The 19,627-nt window shown below is 50.0% G+C and overlaps 9 protein-coding genes across 9 annotated transcripts; 7 read left to right on the top strand and 2 right to left on the bottom strand.

The window, feature by feature from the left end:
• Positions 1 to 447: 447 nt before the first annotated feature.
• On the top strand, positions 448 to 3,309 carry N7466_010269 (uncharacterized protein; the record flags this gene model as incomplete). Its single annotated transcript, XM_057169658.1, has 1 exon — positions 448 to 3,309. One exon carries the CDS (start codon positions 448 to 450, stop codon positions 3,307 to 3,309), a length of 2,862 nt encoding a protein of 953 aa, XP_057017049.1.
• Positions 3,310 to 3,945: 636 nt separating this feature from the next.
• Positions 3,946 to 4,645, top strand: N7466_010268 (uncharacterized protein; the record flags this gene model as incomplete). Its single annotated transcript, XM_057169657.1, has 2 exons — positions 3,946 to 3,960; positions 4,022 to 4,645. 2 exons carry the CDS (start codon positions 3,946 to 3,948, stop codon positions 4,643 to 4,645), a joined length of 639 nt encoding a protein of 212 aa, XP_057017048.1.
• Positions 4,646 to 5,110: 465 nt separating this feature from the next.
• N7466_010267 (putative aminotransferase) lies at positions 5,111 to 6,853 on the top strand (the record flags this gene model as incomplete). Its single annotated transcript, XM_057169656.1, has 7 exons — positions 5,111 to 5,192; positions 5,261 to 5,294; positions 5,363 to 5,492; positions 5,570 to 5,890; positions 5,977 to 6,054; positions 6,136 to 6,643; positions 6,798 to 6,853. 7 exons carry the CDS (start codon positions 5,111 to 5,113, stop codon positions 6,851 to 6,853), a joined length of 1,209 nt encoding a protein of 402 aa, XP_057017047.1.
• Positions 6,854 to 8,788: 1,935 nt separating this feature from the next.
• N7466_010266 (putative G1/S-specific cyclin Pcl5) lies at positions 8,789 to 10,931 on the top strand (the record flags this gene model as incomplete). The annotated part of the gene is made up of 2 exons (XM_057169655.1): positions 8,789 to 9,206; positions 9,319 to 10,931. 2 exons carry the CDS (start codon positions 8,789 to 8,791, stop codon positions 10,929 to 10,931), a joined length of 2,031 nt encoding a protein of 676 aa, XP_057017046.1.
• Positions 10,932 to 12,037: 1,106 nt separating this feature from the next.
• N7466_010265 (uncharacterized protein) lies at positions 12,038 to 12,931 on the top strand (the record flags this gene model as incomplete). Its single annotated transcript, XM_057169654.1, has 1 exon — positions 12,038 to 12,931. One exon carries the CDS (start codon positions 12,038 to 12,040, stop codon positions 12,929 to 12,931), a length of 894 nt encoding a protein of 297 aa, XP_057017045.1.
• A 431-nt stretch (positions 12,932 to 13,362) lies between these two features.
• Positions 13,363 to 15,203, top strand: N7466_010264 (nucleobase cation symporter-1 family protein; the record flags this gene model as incomplete). Its single annotated transcript, XM_057169653.1, has 3 exons — positions 13,363 to 13,498; positions 13,565 to 14,205; positions 14,307 to 15,203. The coding sequence occupies 3 exons, from the start codon at positions 13,363 to 13,365 to the stop codon at positions 15,201 to 15,203; spliced, it is 1,674 nt and encodes a 557-aa protein (XP_057017044.1).
• A 625-nt stretch (positions 15,204 to 15,828) lies between these two features.
• N7466_010263 (IPI1/TEX10 family protein) lies at positions 15,829 to 17,003 on the bottom strand (the record flags this gene model as incomplete). The annotated part of the gene is made up of 3 exons (XM_057169652.1): positions 15,829 to 16,748; positions 16,829 to 16,901; positions 16,956 to 17,003. 3 exons carry the CDS (start codon positions 17,001 to 17,003, stop codon positions 15,829 to 15,831), a joined length of 1,041 nt encoding a protein of 346 aa, XP_057017043.1.
• A 648-nt stretch (positions 17,004 to 17,651) lies between these two features.
• N7466_010262 (uncharacterized protein) lies at positions 17,652 to 18,778 on the top strand (the record flags this gene model as incomplete). The annotated part of the gene is made up of 3 exons (XM_057169651.1): positions 17,652 to 18,155; positions 18,275 to 18,502; positions 18,617 to 18,778. The coding sequence occupies 3 exons, from the start codon at positions 17,652 to 17,654 to the stop codon at positions 18,776 to 18,778; spliced, it is 894 nt and encodes a 297-aa protein (XP_057017042.1).
• A 175-nt stretch (positions 18,779 to 18,953) lies between these two features.
• N7466_010261 (transcriptional regulator family: GATA type zinc finger) lies at positions 18,954 to 19,507 on the bottom strand (the record flags this gene model as incomplete). The annotated part of the gene is made up of 4 exons (XM_057169650.1): positions 18,954 to 19,159; positions 19,232 to 19,342; positions 19,401 to 19,422; positions 19,493 to 19,507. The coding sequence occupies 4 exons, from the start codon at positions 19,505 to 19,507 to the stop codon at positions 18,954 to 18,956; spliced, it is 354 nt and encodes a 117-aa protein (XP_057017041.1).
• Between the last annotated feature and the right edge of the window lie 120 nt (positions 19,508 to 19,627).

The following is a 19,627-nucleotide window of genomic DNA, read 5'->3' as shown; positions in this document are numbered from 1 at the left end:
GACTTTATTTTCTCGTACACTTCTTTCCTTATTATTGATTTCAAACGCCACCCTTTCAGTCATCATACATACTGGCGTGGCTTTGTACATAGTACCTATCATTTTTTTTTTTTTTGCCTGATTGCACTCTCGTCCACATATATACTCTCTCCAGCCATCACCTCCTTTTCGAAACTCTGTTGTTTGAACAGGTGAGCCCCGTCTCTCTGAGTACGGAGTATACATTTCTTGAATGTCTTCTTCTAACCAGAACACAAAAGCGCTTCTTGTCACACCGGCTCCTCTCCAGAACCCCTTATGAGACTCGCGTGATCAGTCAGATTTTAAAGCTGGCCAATTGATGCCCGTATGCATCATTGGGACGTTGTATATGAAAGTGCCGTTGCACCGTATCCCATCGTTCCGACTTGTCGGCCCGACCCTCCCTCCAAACGCAAAAATTCAAGTATGCCATCCAGTGCAGTCACTGGCTCTCCGGACTCGACCAGATCCCGCGGGGGAAGTGGTCCACGACCTCAAGCCCGCTCGGCTGGAGGAGCTGAGAGAGCAACCCGAAACGAAAGCTTGTCAGACCTAGTACGCTTTTTCCAAACACAGAACACGGCCGCTCCAGTCATACCCACAATTGGCTCTCCCGATTCGACAACAGCGCTACCTGCCGTCCTGTCCCCAGAGCCCAAGGAGCCAACAATTTTGGTGACCAAGGAAGAGTTCAAGCCTTTTCATCGTCGCTTGCTACAGTTTGCTCGTCAAAAGAAAGAATTAACACCAAGGTCCAGGGTTGAGGAGAACAAGCGGCAAATCGAGGCGCTACATCGAGAAGGTTATCTCATGACTACTTCAAAACCCAAAAGTGCTCTTGATCGTCCAAAAAATAGCATGGATCAGTCAAAGACCAGCTTGGAACGACCGAAGAGTAGCTTGGAGCGAACTTTCTCTAGATCAAAGAAGCAGGACGTCGAAGCCATTGGCCGGCCATGGCTCACCAGAAGCGACAGCAATACCGGGTCTCTCGATCCCAAACGTCGGCTGGCTTCATTGGACTTGGATGACTTTGGCTCCATGCTCGACGCCGCTGTTACACTTTCGGAGTTTGACGATACATCACCACCGCCCTATCAGCAATCCAATTCCAGTGCCCCGGGATCTCGCAATGATCAAACCCCTAGGTCCCAGCAATCATCTGTGCTGCCGTTACCAAGGGCTTCTTCGGAGGCTTGTTTAAGGAGCATTGATGAGCCAAGATCATCATCAGTCTCCATGGTAGAAACCCAGGCAAGTGGGTCAAGAGATGAAGATCCGCCATGGCCGCCAAGCTCCATCCAGATGAGCACAGGTGTTGGAAAGCGACACTCTCGAGCTCCTTCGCAAGCAGGCAGCATTCAATCCACAGCAGTTGGTTCATCAATCCATAGTGGACCGAAGCAAGATAAAATTGCGGAGCAGCCCCAAGAACCAGACCAGGCACCTCCTAACCCACCTGGAAATCCTTCGCCGCCCTCGTTGAAGCTTTTCCCCGATGTTGCCCCTCCACGTCTTTCCAGCATGAATGCATTGCGAATTTCATCAGGATCTCGTTACCAAATTACTACTACCAAAACGGCTCCACCACCTCCACCTGATGCTCAACTCAAGACTGCCAAGAAGGAAGCAGCCCCAGAGAAGATGCGGCAATCAACAGAAATCCAATCAGGGAAGGCTGAGAAAGTTCCAGGAGAGCCAATATGCTCGGGCGCTCTTGACACTACAGCTTCTAGCGAGCCTCCTGCAGTTATCAGCAAACCTAGAGTCGTTTCTGCGCAGGGTCAGACTCAGGGACAGAGAAAATCCCGTCCACCTTCACTGGCGATGGGAACTCTCCATGCATTCCCTCTTCCGGCACCCACGAGGCCTCTCCCATCGATTCCTAAATCCAACACACTCGCCCCTCCCGTGGACCCAAGGACCCCAATGCGAACTGCTCGATCGGGATCTAAGCTTTTCGAGATCCAGAACTCCCAGCCATCTCCTATTGCAGAGGAACCTCGTGAGTCGGAGTCACGAGCAACTACAACTCTTGATCGTCGTGCTGCAGAGTCACTAGGTGATATAAAGTCTTCTGAAGCAACTCCCGAGCGGCTCAATTCCACGTCGCCGGAGCTTTATACATCAAGACAACGCTCCTCGAGTGTACGTGCTCCACGTATACGGGATCTTTCTGAGAGTCTTTCGGACTACAGTGAGGGGCAACCTACCAAGGATCAACCTCTGGCTGATTCTCCTCTTCTGGGTCAATTTTCATCCACAAAGTCTCATACAAGGCGGCCTTCACTCAAAAGTCTCCGAATTGATTCTTGCGTTGATCAAAACAAACTTCCTTTCGGTCTTCCTTCTCCTCCCCCATCTGCAGCTCTCCCGCTGGATCCTCCTGCGCAGCAGCAGCAGCAGCAGCAGCAGCGATCTGCGGAACGGCCAGCTCACCGAAACCATTCTGCATCCACTGAGCCTGGACTCATGGCCTCACGAAGCATGGAAATGGCTATGCTTCCTCCGCATCATCACCAAGCCTCGATGCTCTCAAGAAGCAACAGTTCACAAAGTAGCCTCCGCCACGAGTGCATCCCTGAATCACATGAACAGGCCAGCCGAGCCGAATCACCCCTCCCATCCTCCGATGACGAGGGCTTTGGTCCCCGCGTCGGCAAACAACGAGCGCACCGTGTTACTGATAAGCATAACCCGCGAGCTTACCCAATTAGACGTGGCTATGAGAGTGGTGACTCCCGCTCTGCTCACAGCCGGCCACGCTACTCCCACTCAATGAGACCCTTGACACCACAGGATCGTGGCCACAGCAGCCAGAGCTATGAACCGTCCATGTCACCTCAATCGCAATACTCACAAGCCACCTCCCGGTCGCGTCACTCACAGAGCGCGCATCGTGCTCAAGCCCCATCGCATGACCCTTACCTTGAAGACCGAATCGCCAACCTCGAACGTCAAAATCAAGTCTTACAAGCAGCTCTCATGGCAGCCCTCAATGCCGGGGTGAAGCCCAATCTGGACCTCCATGAATCTGCCATGCCTTCTGCATTTCCATCTTCGGGATCCGGAAATCATTACCAGGGAGGACGATTCGCATCTCGTCCTGATAGCTGGATGAGCTCATCGCGGAGCAGCGATCTCAGCGGGTTCGAGACACCTAGCTCTTCTCGTGATCCTCGTGTGAATACTCGTCAGCTAGACAATATGCTTGAAGATATTGAGTCTGGTTGGATGTCGGACAAGTCAAGTCTCAGTGGAGCTCGCTCCATGGTCCGAAACCGTTAAGGATACCTTTTCTTCCTGTTCTTGGGCTGTTTCTTCTTCTCTTTTCTCCCACTGGGATTTTATTTTCATGTTCCTAATTTCTTGATGACTCCCATGATTTTTTGATCTTAAGGTGTGATGATTGTTATTTTTTCCTGATATACTTCATGTCCCACCGCTTGGCTGTATTTATTTTCGACGATACCATCTTTTCTCTTCTTTTGCTTCATACCCCCACGTGCAGCTGATTCATTCCAATACTACTTATTGTTTACATGTTCCAATGAGTCCTTGATAATTCACACTTAAAGCAGACTACTAGTTATTTAACTATTTATTTGTCTATACCGTCACGTTACTCACGTACATCGCTGCACGTATCGTAGGGCAATCCCAGCCATGTGATCCGCTTAGTCATCTTTGTTTTGGTCCTGATCGGAGCTTCTTGGGCAGGATAACAAGTTTTGGGAGCTGAAGATTAGAATATTCTACCACAAAAGCATTGAACTTAGTACTGGCTGATTGCACATGAGCTGAAAGTCAAACCTGAGAGTTCGAGCTATGAAATTTGTTGTGTTGCCTTGACCACTTTTTTTAACCACCTCAGACATCTCCTTTCACATCCTTCCCCGCAGATTCCGCATATTAAACCCAACGATGGCCAACCTACCTGTAAGTAATTCTGTACCTTGAGAGAAATTGAAGAGCAATCGTCTGACCTGACAACAATTAGCGCTCGCAACAGGTGCCCCAGCACGTCACCGCGCTCCTCTCCCATCTCACCTCCCGCCCAGGAGTGCAATCCACCCTGATTCTCTCCCGCAAAGACGGCTCTATCATCCAGAGGACCGGCCAGCTTGCCCCTCAAGAAACAACCCAGTCACGCTCTGCGCCCATAACCGCAGCCCCCAGCGAACAAACCACACTCTCGCCCCCTGAATCAACCCCCACCTCACCCGCCGCCCCGGCTCCATCAACACACCAATTCTCCCAGGCAGAGGCATTAGCCGCGCACATCTTCGCCTTTGTTTCCAGCGCGTCCGCACTGGGCGTCTCACTCTCCAGACCCATCACCCAACAATCCACCGATATACCCCCTCCCACTAGCTCTGCCCCGACAGTGGACGGAGGATACGACGTCTACGGATCGAATGGTGCCCGGACCCCGCGCGAGGAGGACCGAGACGGCGAGAGCACAGACCGCGAGGAGGATGAGGAGGTGAAGCTTCTGCGCATGCGAACCCGAAAGCATGAGATCGTCGTTGTGCCGGATCGGAAGTATCTGCTTTGTGTTGTACACGATGCTTCGCATGCAAGCGGGGGACCTGGAGCTCGGGGGCCTCGTTCTTCGAGGTAAAAAATAAATAAAAGAAACGGAATTCATTTCAATATCTGCGTTGATGGCCTGGTGTCTGATGGTTGTTGCTTGCTTCTCGGGGGGATTCTTTTATTTCTTACTATTGTACATGGGCCTTGGCTTTTGGATTTCATATATATACCCGATCGAAGGAAGATTGTTTTGCACATGCATTTCATATTTATGCATTTCTTACAGTTTTGAGTGCTCTTAGATGTTGTTTGCCCCCTTATTCTCTACTTTCAAGTTAGTTATGTCTGATGTCATGCTATAAATTAGTATGGCTTTTTGAACTGACCGAGGGCACGGAGGAGTTCCGGCCGAGGAGCAAGTCCGTTCAAGTGTTATCAAATCAGATCCACCACTACCCCTCTCCTGAGCGAGACACGTAGGTATCTCCAATCTTCCATTTTGTTGAAGTTTCCATTCTCAAGGATAAAATTTAATAATTGCATACTCAATATCATGGCTGGAAGTTTTGATGTCAATACTGCGCGCAGTTGCTTCCCGGCTCTGCAGCAAAAGCAGATCTATATGGACAATGCTGGTTAGTGGAACCGATATGATTGTGTCAATTCAAGAGGATATTTGAATGCATGTCTGATGTACTCCAAGGGGGAAGTCAAGTACTTGCCACAGTTGCAAACTCGTAAGTTGATTCTGCTGGTTGATTTAATATCAATACGAACCCGAAGTCATTGGTTAATGCGTCTATAGTATCCGGTCGTATCTTTTGAGCTCGAATGTGCAGCTTGGAGCTACATACCCAGTCTCTCAAGAATCCACTAGTGGATATGAGGAAGGGTACAATGCTGGAGCAAGCTTCATCAATGCTCGACCCGAAGAGGTAAACATCCATTCGTAACCAGCAGCGTCCTGCTCTTCAACAGTTGGAATGTATCTTCCATCTCTAATCCCTCATAGATCAGTATCGGAGTGTCAACCACTCAGCTTCTCCACAATCTCTCGACGGCCCTACAGTTCCAGCCTGGTGACGAGTTGGTCCTGTCCAAGCTCAACCATGAAGCCAACACGGCTCCATGGGTGCGAGTCGCGGATCGCCTTGGACTAACTGTGAAGTGGTGGGCTTCCAGTGACCCTAAGAATCCTACTTGCGACGTCAACGACCTGAAGACTCTTCTTTCCGAGAAGACTAGACTGGTCGCCTGTCCGCACGCTTCTAATATCACCGGAACCATCAGTCCGGTTCGAGAAATCGCCAATGCAGTTCACGTTTACCCTCGTGTGAGTTGATCGGTTTTTTTCTTCTTTTTCTTACAAGAAATCTACTTTCCATCATCCATACGCACTAACACTATATACATGACTAGGCACTACTGTGTGTGGATGGAGTAGCTCTCGCACCACACCGACAAGTAGACGTCCAAGCCCTGGGAGTCGACTTCTACGTAAGTGCAGCCTCACATCCATACCAAACACCAACCCCGTTGAACCTCGGAAAGAAACCCCCGCTCACAGAGCCTCATTAGGCCTTCTCCTGGTACAAAGTGTACGGACCCCACCTCGCACAGCTATACGCCTCAGCCCGGATCCACGACCAGATCAACACGCTAGGCCACTTCTTCAAACCAACGGACACGCTAGACCACAAGCTCAACCTAGCCTCAGCCAACTACGAACTAACGCAAAGCATCCCACGGGTAGTGGAATTTTTCGGAGCAAAGCCCGGCACGACGTGGGCGGCGATGGCGTCGCACGAGGAGCGACTACAGGAAATCCTGCTCGCCTTTCTGGGCACGGATGAGCGGATCACCGTAATCGGCGAGCCTCGTGCAGACCAGGCGCTCCGGGTGCCGGTGATCAGCTTCATTGTGCGTGGGGTTAGAAGCCAGGAGGTGGTAGAGGCAGTGGAGGCCCGGTCAGCGTATGGGTTCCGGAGCGGACACATGTACAGCCATCGGCTGTTGAAGGATGTGTGTGGATTGGAGGATGTGGATGATGGGGTCGTGCGAGTTAGTTTATTGCACTATAATACGGGTATGTTGCATCGTTTTTCATTGTTTTTCGCTGTCTTCATTGTTTTCATATTATTCCTATTTTTTTTTTCTTTTTTTCCCCCTAAGAGTTTCCAAGGTTGTATTGTGACTTTTGGACTCTTGGTTGACGGGATAGGCAGCTGACTAGGCAACAGAGGTGGAGGTAGAGGGGTTGGTGTCTGTGTTGCGGGAAGTGCTTGATGCCTTGTAGATGTGGAACATTATTCATTATTTCATTATTTGCTTATCACTATACGGGATCCATGGTTCGGTTCTCTATGAGTCAACTTTTCTGAATATCAGGTCATGTGGGTTGATCTTTTAACATTTTGAATATTCGTATCTTATCTGGATTAGCCGAGGGATAAGTTATCTGAAATCTTTTGACTCTCAAGTATTATCTCCGATATGTAGTAGCTACCTGGTATTTTGATATCTCTGAGATATGTCATTATCATAGTCTATTATATGGAAACCCCCAGTCTTCTCATGAATATTCCACCTATTTCGACCCAAGGGGAAATTTAACCTATTAGAGTAATGAACGGAGACCACCGAAGACCCAATACGATGTGAAGTACGGATTAAGTGGAGCAAGTAAATATGGAGAACTTGATTCAAGGAATAAGCGCCCGGTTATGTCCATAGATAGCCACACCGAAAAACCACTAGCTAAAATGTTGAATACTCCGCCATGATGACGGCAGTGCCAGGTGCGTGACCTTGAAGGGATTTTACATTAAAATATACCCCGCTAATAATAGGCCGTATGAATGGGGGATGACATGCACATTTACCGGGATTCCAACCTATAGAAGCTCTAGGCTTCAATAAATTAGGCATAAGTCGAATTTCCTATCACTTTTGGGCTCCCCAGACTGCAGGTTTCCCCAAGGAGCAATGCCGATCGGAGATGGGGCCAATGAGAACGAGGCTAATCGGGACGCAAGTGGGGCTGACCCAGCCATTTGTACTGACGTGATTGGCTTATGGGCGGATTTGGACGAGAACAGCGTGGCAAAGGATGACTCAAGGCCGAACACCGGGGAGAAATTCTATAGTGGAAACACAGTATGATCATTGTTACTAGTAGAGATTCATATTATCAGCAAATATGAAGAGTTTATTTTATAGCAAAAAGTAATAGATTTCAATATGGTATACTCTAGCCCGTAATGTACATACTAGTAGTTAGTTACTTAGACACAAAATGCAGTGACTCATCTCTCTGCGCCTCTCTTCTTTCAAAACGTTCACGCCACCCGAAATACATCGCCACATCCCTTAGTCACTCCCTTTTTTTTCTCTTCCTTTCTCTTCCCCCCCCCTTTAGGATCTTTAGGAGTCATCATGAGTTCTGTGAGAGCCTAAAAATCTCTTCTCCTAAAAAAGCATCCTTTTTGCCTCTCTCCCCTCTGACTCCCTTTTCCTTTTTTCCCGCCACTTTGTCATCATATCACCTCCCTTTTGACTCTTCTCTTCTCCGATCCCGATACTTCCCCCCGTACCTGACACACTCTTCCGCCCCCAAAACCACTACTGCCTAGTCGCCACGACTGCCTTGAACTTCATCCAAGTAGCCTGTTGATGGTCTAGTTGGGTGCCTTTCTTTTTTCTCTCTTGCTGTGTCTTGTTCAAAATGTATACTGCGTCCTCTGTCCCGATCGACCGTGTTGCTATTATCGATATCCTCGCCGCTGGTTCCGTCTCCGTCTAGATTTCCCAGCCCTATAATCTTTTGTCTCTCCTTGAGGTATATCGTTTTAGCCTCACTGGTTAGATCGTGACTATTATCGTGTCATATGTTCGATTTTTGATTTCGCCACTTCTTATTCTTACAACCTACTTTGTGACTCTTTTATCTCTCCGACGTTTGGTTGGAGTTAATCCCTTATATTCTCCTCACTCACCAACCACCCTCACCTCCAAAAAACCCCACACCACCAACCACCCCCCCCACCCCTATCCTCGTCAACTCTGGCGCTTCAACACTATTAGGCTTTGCCGTCGCCTTCGTTCCAAAAGACGGCTTTTGTCTCCTCGGCCTTCGTTCCCGGTTCCCTGTTTAACGGTTTAACTTGAAAAAAATTCGGATCATCCTTCTTCCTTCCGGCCGTGTACCTGAAATCCAGACTGCACAGTCTACATGAATCCTTGCGCACCGCCGGATATGTCGGGGATGGACGTCTTGGGTTTGCTATCAAACCCTAGCTCAAAAGCGTCTCACGCTCACCCTTATGCCTCTTCGATCTCCTCCTCCGCCTCCTCCTCTTCCTCATCCGTCTTCTCTATCGATGCTCAGAGTTCCATCTCTTCCACCGCTACAAACCCCGTCGATGTGATTTGGGAAAATGATACTGAGGCTCAGTCTGGGAGAACGTCGGGAGGTTCGCGTACCTTTAACAAGGTCCCCGTTCCTTCCACAGATACCGCCGTGCCGCCCGAGTTGCGCATGCACCCTCGGCGCACCAACAGTGCCGCGACCAGTGGTCCCGGTGCTCGTCCACCACCTTGCTTGCTCCGCCAGTCCGAGCGAAAAGTGAATTTTGTCGATAATCTTGTCGGTGAGTCATAACTACATATCCTTTTTTTTTTTGCTTCCACAAAAGAAACAAGAAATATCCCCCCATCTTGGTCCATTTACATCCGGCTAAGACGCAAATCACCCAAATAAAGATACGGCATCCCAGATTGTTGAGAACATCTGGCCGTTGTCGGCCGCAGCATCCCGCAGTGATGCCGCGACCGGATCAAAGGGGGTTCTCCCCCTGCGGACTTTTATTCAAGAAACACTTCGTCGTTCGCGAACTAGCTACAGTACTTTGCAGGTGGCATTATACTATCTTATTAAGATCAAGCCGCATGTGCCTGCCCATGATTTCACCAAGGAGCAATCCCGTGACCAGTCAATGATGCGGGCCATGCAGTGTGGTCGTCGTATGTTTTTAGCAGCGTTGATCTTGGCTTCGAAATATTTGCAAGACCGAAACTACTCCGCCCGGGCTTGGAGCAAGATCTCCGGTCTGAACACGCTGGAAATCAATCAGAATGAGTTGATGTTTCTGCAGGCGGTCGGTTGGCGTTTGCATATCTCCGAGGCTATGTTCCAGCGCTGGACTGACCTTGTTCTTAAGCTGACTCCCGGTGCCGGTGGCCCTCCTATCAGTGAGGGTCAGTGCTGGCGTACCGTCCTCCCCCGGTTAACCCCCGAACTGGAGACGATCGAACCGGAGCAGCCGATGACCCCGATCTCGGCCATGGACGGCATGGATTTGGGTGCTTTGTCGGAATCCCCGTCCCCGCGCAGCGCGCCCGGTAACGAGTACCTCCGTACGCCCCCACGCGAACAGATGTCTACTTGCCAAAATCTTCCCCGGACTTTGGAACCGACACCCCGGATGGGATATGCGACCAGTTTGCCTATGGCGACCCTTCCGCGTCCTACCATGCTTCCGACCCCTCAGATGACCCCCCAGTCACATATGGCTCACACTCCTGCTGCGAGTATGGCCACATGTGGCTCCCGTCGCCCTTCCATCGGTGCTGCGATGTCTCAGGCACAGAACTTGGGTTTGGCGCGCTCGACTCTTGATCAGCGCCCGCCTCTCTCGTTCTACCCTCGGACTCACTCTTACGATGGATACCCGGCTGCGGTTCGTCGGTCCTCTTTGGCTCGGTCCACCTCATCGGCTTCCTCTCCGGATTCGATGGTGTCGGATGTGTCAACTTTATCATCTCGCTCTTCGCGGTCTTCGTCTGTTTCATCCAATGCGTCGGGAGCGGGTGTTTGTGTTCCAGCTCGCTTGGCCGTCAAGGCTACTATGCGGTGTACTAACAACTCCTTGAAGGAGAGCCGCAAGACCCTGGCTATTGCTTCTCCAATTGATGAGAGCTCCCTGGTCGACTTATATAATAGTTCCCCCGATTCTTATCAGGGTGCTACGGGCTCTGTTCCCGATCTATCCAGTTACTCGTTGGACTCAAGTCTGAACGAAGCTGCTCAAAGTCTTTGCCAATTATCTGGCGCTACACCCGAACTACGCCAATGCCGAAAACGCGGTCGTACCGGATCCGACGACATGCTTCTCCAGAATCATGTTCGTCATCTGATCGACGCGGGTGCATCAGGTCACTCCTCGGTTCTCCCCGATGGACACCTGGCCAATTCATTTATGATTGGGGATGGGTCTTCCCTCTCCGGCCCGGCTGGCATGAAACGGGCCTGCTGCGGCAGTGAAGCGCGCAAAGTCGCTTTAAACCCGAGTATACGCGCGGACTTCCTGAACTGATTGGCCCCTTTTTCCATTTTCCTTCCTCCTTATGAAATGTGTGAAAGTTCTAGAAAAAGCCCTGTCTTTTCTCCGTCCCGAAAATGAGAATATCTCCTTTTTCTTCCCCAAGACGATCGATCCCGGGGCTGTACATACCCCCTCCTATCTTTTTTTTTTATTTATTCATTTTGATCCCACCCGCTCCTCCCGGGCCCCTCGGTCGTCCTCTGTGAAAAGAAAAGCAAACTTTTGTTTCAGTGTACGATGGATGTGGTTTTCCCCTCTTCCTTCGTCATCTTGACTTTCTCTTGATTTATCTATTTTGTTACGCATGGAGTGTGGTGGGCATGGGACGGTTTTTTTTATTTATCTATTTTACAATTCACTCCTGTGTTTTTGGGGAGGAGTCGAGGCCGTGATCTGTACGTCTTCCTTCCCCTGGCACTGTGATGGCGCCATGGGACATTTGGAGAGTTGGAGGCGTCCGGCTTGGAAAGTATCGCATCTACGGATAGCCAATAGTACAGTTCTTGATGAGATTTGTTCTTCATACGTATGGGTCCCTTTTTTTATTATTCGTATGTGTCACTACGGAGTACAAGGCAGCACTTGGCGGTGGAGGCCGACGTCGGCTCCGATATTTCCCGATGAGTCACCACGAGAAGCATCGTATGATGGGCAGTGGATTCAAGTTGAAGTGGATATTTTGAATCGGACTGCAGAGGTTCATTTCATTTGAACTTTTCAAACCAGGAGAAAGATTTCCAATTGAAGCAAGCCTTCAAACCCAGAAGTCAACATTGACATTTACGAATTACTAGTATGAACTAACACAGAAGCAAGAGCATTTGAATACTTGTTGATCTTTTTATTACTCAACTTCATTACGCATTCATGACCTTTCAGAACTAACTCCATTCTATGATTTAACTAGTGAACGTTGTGGATGCCCAAGTGGGACTTGGCTAGTTAAGTGCGATCAGATAAGATCAGGCGACTGGAACTCCACCCATCCGGTTTCTCCGCACTCTCCCCTCTTTGTCCTCGATTTCTTCGTCGACAACCAGGGCTCCCTTCTCCCAAGTTGAGGTTCCCTCAGATCTATTCTCAAATCTATTCTGATCATGGTCTATCGCATCCTCGGGCTTCTAGCCCTATGCTCCCTCCCCCTCACTCATGCCTCAGCCATTCCCCAAACCCCACAAGCCATACTAGCCCAGGGCCACCATGAAGCAACCACCAACCCCACTCCCGGACTCAACCTTCTCAGCGAATACCACGCAGAAGAAGACGACAAGAAAGAAGAAGCAGTAGAAGCAGAAACCTTCACCCGCCCAAGCTGGTTCACATCAACCCTCCTAGCCCGCCGCCTCCTCGCAAAGTCCACCTCAGGCGTAATTTCCACCATCTTCCCAAACCCGCTCCCACCTTCTTCTCGCTCCCCAGAAGAGATCGCCGGCCTCCCCATCGGCCTCCGCGAATACATCTCAGACTGCGACGCCGCACTCCCATCTCACCTCACGCACAACGACAACGGGGATCCCACCATCCTAGCCCTCCGCGTTGCAACTACATTCCGAAACATCGGCTCTAGTGCGGGCTCCAACTTTTCCCTCGAACTGGACTGGTGGGACCATCTTGACCAGGCTGGGCCTGTTTACCCGGGACTAGGTCTTAGCCCTGCGGCGTTGCCGCGGGTGACGCTTTTCGGGTACCTGGATACATTACCTGAGCTTGTGGGTGCTGATAGTGGGTCTGGGCCAGATGTCGAGGAGCTAGAGGAGTGTTTCCTTGCTTCTCACCCTGATGCGAGGGTTTGGTTACCTGGTGCATCAGGGTCGCCGCATTCGAGCTTTTGGGCGCGGATGGTAGTTACGGCTGTGTATTGGATTGGAGGATTTGGGGATGTGCAGCAGATTGGGTGGATGGATGTAGAGGAATGGAAGGGGATTGGACGATTTGAGAGTGAGGTTGGGGATGGGCGTGGATGGGAGGATGTGCGACTTCCGGGGGAGTGATGGAGTTGGCCGGGAATCGCGATGTACGTTCTTAAACGACGGCGATCTCCATGTTATCTATTTGCTATCTTTGTGATCCAAGCATACTAATTCATACAATACGAGTCTCACTTTGGCGATTCTGACATTTCATTCGCTGAATCGCTTATCATGCATGCACGCTTATCATTTTCTTATCACGCGTCATGGAGATTGTATGAAAAATGGCAAAATGGGGGATTTCGTATCTGCGGGGAAAAAAGAGACCCTGGAATTGGCGCATGTTCCCTTCGTATGAAATACTCTCCGATATATTCCAATTGACTTGCGTTTTGTCTTGGGTTGTGCAGCGGTCTCACTTTCATTCCCACCTTCAATCCCCCATCCCTTGCTACGATCTACGATCCGGCCCGTGGAACATCCGATATAACGTCAACTCTACTTCTACAGAGATGCGCCTCTCCAGGCCCCGGCTCCGAGTTTCGCAGCCCGAATCAGCCTTTGCATCCGGTAATGCCAGATGGACGAACCGTGATCTCGATCCTATTCCCTTATTAGGCCGCAAATGGGGTGTAGCCAGTATTATAGGTAAGCTACAACTTTACCTACTAGTACCTTCCAATCGCAAACTAACCTTCCATTCTACAAACACAGCATACTGGATATCTGACGCCTTTAACGCCGCATCCTGGGAATTCGCCAGCAGCATTATAGCAGTCGGTCTCACCTACAAAGAAGCTCTGGCCATCATCGCAATCTCCTTCTTCATCATCTCTTTTGTGATTGCAGGAAATGGCACCGTCGGCGCAACATACCATATCCCCTTCCCGGTAATTGCCCGCGCAAGCTGGGGCTTCTGGGGCTCCTATATCCCCATCGTCTCACGGGTTATTCTGGCCGTTTTCTGGTTCGCCATCCAGAATATCAATGGTGGAAATGCGGTGCGTGTGATGCTAGGCGCTATCTGGCCGAGTTATTTGAGGCTGGAGAATGGGATCCCTGAGGACCAGGGTATAACCACCAATGGGATGGTGGCATATTTCATCTTTTGGGTTGTGCAGTTTCCCTTTCTTTGTCTGCATCCTAATAAGTTGCGGTGGCTTTTCACTGTCAAGTCGGTGCTGGTGCCGATTGCTTGGATTTCCATCCTGATCTGGGCTTTCGTGACCGAGAAGGGCGGCGGTGGTGTTTTCCAGAACAAAGTTGCGTCTGTTTCCGGGTCCAAGTATAGCTGGTTGTTCTTGGCCAATATGACCTCTGTGCTGGGCAACTATGCCACTTTGAGTGTAAACCAGGTAAGTTTTTCTCTCTCTTTCCCCAGTCAGATCATATACATCAATAGCATTGATGTCCCCGAGAATCAAAAGCAACAATCTAACATCATGGGGATATAAAGTCGGATTTCTCCCGCTACTCTCGCGTCAGCCCGCGCTGGCAACTCCTCTACATCCCCATGCTCCCAATAATATTCACCTTCATCGGCTTCATCGGAATCGCAGCCTCATCCGCCGGCCAATCACACTACAACCTATCCTCAATCCCATGGGACCCCACCGTCCTAATAAGCTACTGGCCCAACCGATCCTGCCGCTTCTTCGCCGCCGCCTCCTTCGCCCTCGCCTCACTAGGAGTAAACATTTCCGCAAACTCGCTCTCCGCCGCAAACGACTTCACCGCGCTAGCACCCCGCTTCATCAACATCCGCCGCGGCCAGATTCTGTGCGCATTGCTCTCCTGGGCGCTCGTCCCCTGGAAGATCCTCGAGTCTGCGGATAACTTCCTGAACTTCATGTCCGCATATGCTATTTTCCTAGGCCCCATTGGGGCGATCATGTTATTTGATTACTGGGTTATTCGCAAGCAGATGTATGATTCTCTTGCGCTGTATCAGCTCTGGAACCCGATTTACCGGTACGAGTTCCGAGTGTTTGGCAAGGTCATTTCAGGCGTGAATTGGAGGGCCGTTGTTGCCTTTTTGGTTGGTGTTGCGCCGAATTTGCCAGGATTGATTAATACGGTCAATTCGTCCATTGAGGTTGGGGTGGGGGTGCATCCGTATCAGTTTGGGTGGTTGTTGGGCTTCTTTTCTACTGGAGCGGTTTACATTGGACTGTCGTGGGTGTTCCCGGCCACGGAAGCTGCTGTTGAGAAAGCGGTGCATCCGGATGAGGTTTATGAAGAAGCTGGTGCTGTGGTGATGGGTGTGGAAGCGCATTGCAGTGGCAGTGCGTGTGGTGAGGATGGGAACATGAAACTCAGTAAGCGGGGGATCGAGTCCGAGAAGATCGTTTAGGGTTATAATTGTAGTATCTAGTATAAGCCGTAGCCACCACACCCATGCCAGCGAAGTATGGCCAATAATGCATCGACATTCAATAAACGTGTGGCTTTTCTTCCCCTCAGTACATACTAGGTAGCCACATTTGAAGAGAGTGTTTAGATGAGCATCAAGATAAAATTTGAGGTGCAACCTTGGAGGGTCTCTCAATTACGGTAATAAAAGAAGCAAAAGTACCCAGAGAGCATAGGGGTGGATATAATTGATAATCTATTTACATTGGCAAAGCTCCTGAGATCTCTGTACAATTCCCAGACCAGATGTACGTCCTGGTGTTGTCTGACATCTATTCCGCGCATATTTCCATTCCAACAAATGCTTGCTGCCTCCTGTCTCTTCGCAATGGATGGGTCTGGTTATGAAGAGAACCCATAGCGCAAGTAGGCTAGCTTGCCTGGGGACTTGATGTACCTTTGGATAAAGGCACTTGTGAATAGCCGATCCGTTCTTCGACCGTTTCAATGGTAGCTGGAATAAACCGGCGTCCAAATTTCATGGGTATCATCTGCGGCTGCGGAGACCCCAAAGCAGGCGGGTAGAAATTAAACCCTGGAAGTGATAGTGAACACAAATAAAGTGCTCACGGCCCGGGTCCATACGACAGGGCACCCTTAAGAACCTTGGACACTCCAGAAGAAGCCCGTCCTAGCTCTCCACCCTCCTCTCTCGCGCTCTTCAATCCGCGCTGAATAGCCAGCAAAAAGCGAGCCGAAAAGACCCGGAATCGGTCTTCCCGAGTCTCGTACATCTCGCCCTCCGCATCACGCGGCTGGCCAAAAAGATTCAAATAAGTGTACGGCGCCGAAGAATCCGAAATCATATGATGAGCAGTCTGGCATAAAGGGAACGGCCAAGCGGAATCGACAATCTCATCGATCTTCTCCTGTTCCTCCCCGGTCAAACCGGCGCCCGGCTCTCCAACACCCGCCTCCAAGAAATCTGCAAGTGCGCCCAGAACCTTCACCATAGGCCGTCCCTGGCTACCTGATTTTCCAAACGAAGCCCGGTTCGACGACCAACGCGCTGATTCCTCCGTGTGCCATCCCAGTACGGAGAGGAAACAGTTCAGCGTCTTGATCCACCCGCCTGCGCAGGCAACGACCTGCTCGCCTGCAGCCTCGACGAGCCATGATAGGACCTCCACGGCTGTGACGCGGATATCGGCTGCAAGATGGGTCATACCTGCGCGGACATAGGGGAGGAGCTGGACGACGTGGTCCTGTACATCGGAGGAGGGGAGTGTGCGCAGGAGTTTGAGGAGCTGGGTGCGGACATTGTTGCTTCCGTCGAGGAGGAGTGGGGTGAGAGCAGGGAGCATGACGCTGACGGGTTGAGGAAGAGGAGAGTTGACGGGTCGGGAGGAGATAGAAGATGTCAAGTGGGCGAGCGAGTCGCGACGCTGGCTGTCGGACTTGGATGTGAGGAGAGAAAGATGGTGGGAGAATACAGCATTGGAGGTGGGGGCTGTGAGTTGGAGAGATTGTTGGGTGAGGACGATAGCTATATATTGGTGTTCAAGTTAGTTATGAGTTCTTTTCTTTTTTCTTCTCGGTCTTGTGAGTAAAAGGCTGTATGCATACCTTTAGATCGGAAACTGGTATCGGTGAAGTTATCGGGTTTGGCTCTGGCCTTGCCGACCTTGAGTTTGGGTTTCTGCAAAGTATCAATGAATTGTCCTTAGTACAAGAAGAGGTGTTGGATTCTAACCTGGAAGTCCTGCTTCCTCTCCTTCTTTCTTTTGCTGCTGGCACCCATGATTGCGGTGTTTGATGATTTGCTGCTCTCCAAAGTTTCCCGCGATTTTTTTTTTTAGTATGGAGAGACCCACGTGATACCGATAACGGCCTCAGGTGTCAGATTACCCAAATAGGAAATCGAAGTATACAATCGCGATCTGGGTTGCAATGAATAATGGACCAGGAGAATTTTAATATACGATCAGCTTCGAGGCCAGCAGATTCTGGTATGTTTTCGAAATCTTGCAATCAAGTGCCGATTGAAATGAGGAATTTGGTACACTGTGGCCAGTTATAGGGAGCCCAGTACATTTACATTAACTACTATTGGGCATTTGAGGTCTTGGATATTGAAAAGCCTCAATGATTCCAAGAAAACCAGATCGATCGACATCGGTCAACTTTGGAAGAATCGCGGGAAACAGTTTCGCAATTTCAATCCCACCAAGCATCAAAATACACGGACGATCGGCCAAATGTCTGTGGAATCGTGGGGCCGCAAGAACGCGATCGCCCCCATATCCCCACTATCTAAAACCACCTCCACCTCTACCTCAACCACAACTACAATCCCTATTTTTATCCCCATATCCCTATCCATACATATCAATACCACTAGTACATATTCTTACCCATTACCCGCATTATTAAGCCCAATCACAATCCCATGACCCCCGCGAAACCACCCCTCCTAACCCTCTCCAACGTCCCTTCCTGGTTCGACGCCAATCCATTCATCCACACAGGCTACCGACCAGAAAGCCAATCCTGGAGAAAATCACTAGCCAGCTGGCTCTACATCCACAATGAAACCGGCAACATCTTTTCCCACCTGATCCCAGGTATATCACTGCTACTCACACTTCTACTCGGACTGCCCGCAAGCACAAGCACAGACACGGATCCCAAAGCGACAAACCCCACACCGAAACAAGAAGAACAGGACCGTACAAACAACATCGTGATAACAGTACAGCTGTGCGCCGCGATCCTGTGTCTGCTCACCTCGGCACTGTATCACACGGGACTGAACCATTCCGCGCGAGTCGCACATCAAGCACTGCAGTGCGACCACGGGGGGATTCTAATGCTGATTCTGGGGAATTTCGTCAGCGGGTTGCATTTCGGGTTTTATTGTGCGCCTGCCTTGAAGAATTTATATTGGTCTCTTGTAAGTATCTGTATCCATGCTCCGTTTCTTTGATATTTCCCAAGGTCGTTAGTGTGGAGTTGGGGTTGGATTTGTTCCCACGTTGTCATACTGATACTATACTTATGCTTTCAATGTAGATTGTCGCAAGTAGCACCGGTACAGGGATATGTTTGCTGAGCCCGTGGTTCCGGGGCTCCCAATGGCGGTTCGTGCGTCTATCCAGCTGTATCGCGACGGGGTTGTTTGCGTTTGCGCCAATTAGCCATGCTGGCTATCTTTGGGGACCTGGGTATCTTATGCGAGTTGGAGTTCCGTATTACTTGCTCGAGGGCGCATTGCTGCTGTTTGGATGTTATTTGTTCCAGGTATGTGGACTAACTTGCTCTTTTCATTATACATCTTGAAATTGTCTATACAAAAGAAAGGAAAGCACTCGAGAGTAGCGACGGCAGCACTCACTGATTTTATTGTGGTGATAGACACGCATTCCCGAGTCATTATACCCCGGTCGGTTCGATATCTGGGGTCACTCGCACACGCTCTGGCATGTTCTGGTGGCATTGTCGATTGTCGCTCATATGGGCGGGCTGCTGAGTGCACGAGAATACAACGATCAGCATGCGCCGTGCCGAGTATTCTAGATATGGGTGCTTTACAGCGAGAGCTTGTGGTGACGGTGATAGATTGTCCGTTGATTGGGTGGCTAGATTGATACCAAAAGTCAAATAGCATTTTTTATAGACAAAAGCCTTTCTGAATTCTCTATATCTGCCACGATCTAGCTTGCACCTGGATAAGAAGGTCAACCACGGCAAACTACACCATATCATCAACCAGCTTAAACCCACCCCGTGACCCGCCCCCCAAGGCCTTAGCCACGTATTCATGCACCGTTTCCAAGACAGACTTTGATCCATTTCCTGATCGGTCTTGTTCATCATCATCATCCGAATCGGCCTGGAAAAGACTTCTTGCCGAATCAGGCGTATCGGAAATGCGGCGGGAAGTGGCTCGAGTATCACCTACAGGGCGTGAGATGAGAATCTGATTAGAAGACCACCCGAAACCACATATTACACTTCATCATTGCGTACCTGGTTCGAAATGGCGAGCAATTCTTTCTTGCATGTTGCTGGCAGATTCGTTCGAGTGGGCCGCAAATGTGTCCGGTCGACTGATACTGGTATCGAGGGGCTCAGTTGCGCCTGGAGGGCGTGTTAATGGTCATTGTCAATTGGTATAGTAAATAGGTGTTGAACATACCGTCTGTATTGGAAAACTCACTCTGGTTATATGCATGTTAATATCTAAGTGGGTTTATTGCGAGCTGCGGTAACAGGGGCTGATAGGCGTACTGCTGAGCCGGACATTGTTATAGCGTGTTTATCATTCAAAGGTAATTCAAACATGAAATGTTAGTCAAAATTTGAAGGTTTTCGGAATTCCGTTCTTTGTAGAGGTGAAATGACCCATCAGCTGCTAGTAGATAG

This window comes from Penicillium verhagenii (genome assembly GCF_028828195.1).
Source record: "Penicillium verhagenii strain IBT 33310 chromosome Unknown utg000010l_segment0_segment0, whole genome shotgun sequence".
NCBI classification, from domain to species: Eukaryota; Fungi; Ascomycota; class Eurotiomycetes; order Eurotiales; family Aspergillaceae; genus Penicillium; species Penicillium verhagenii.
Note: the sequence above shows the minus strand (reverse complement) of the source record. Positions and strands in the feature narration are given on the sequence as shown.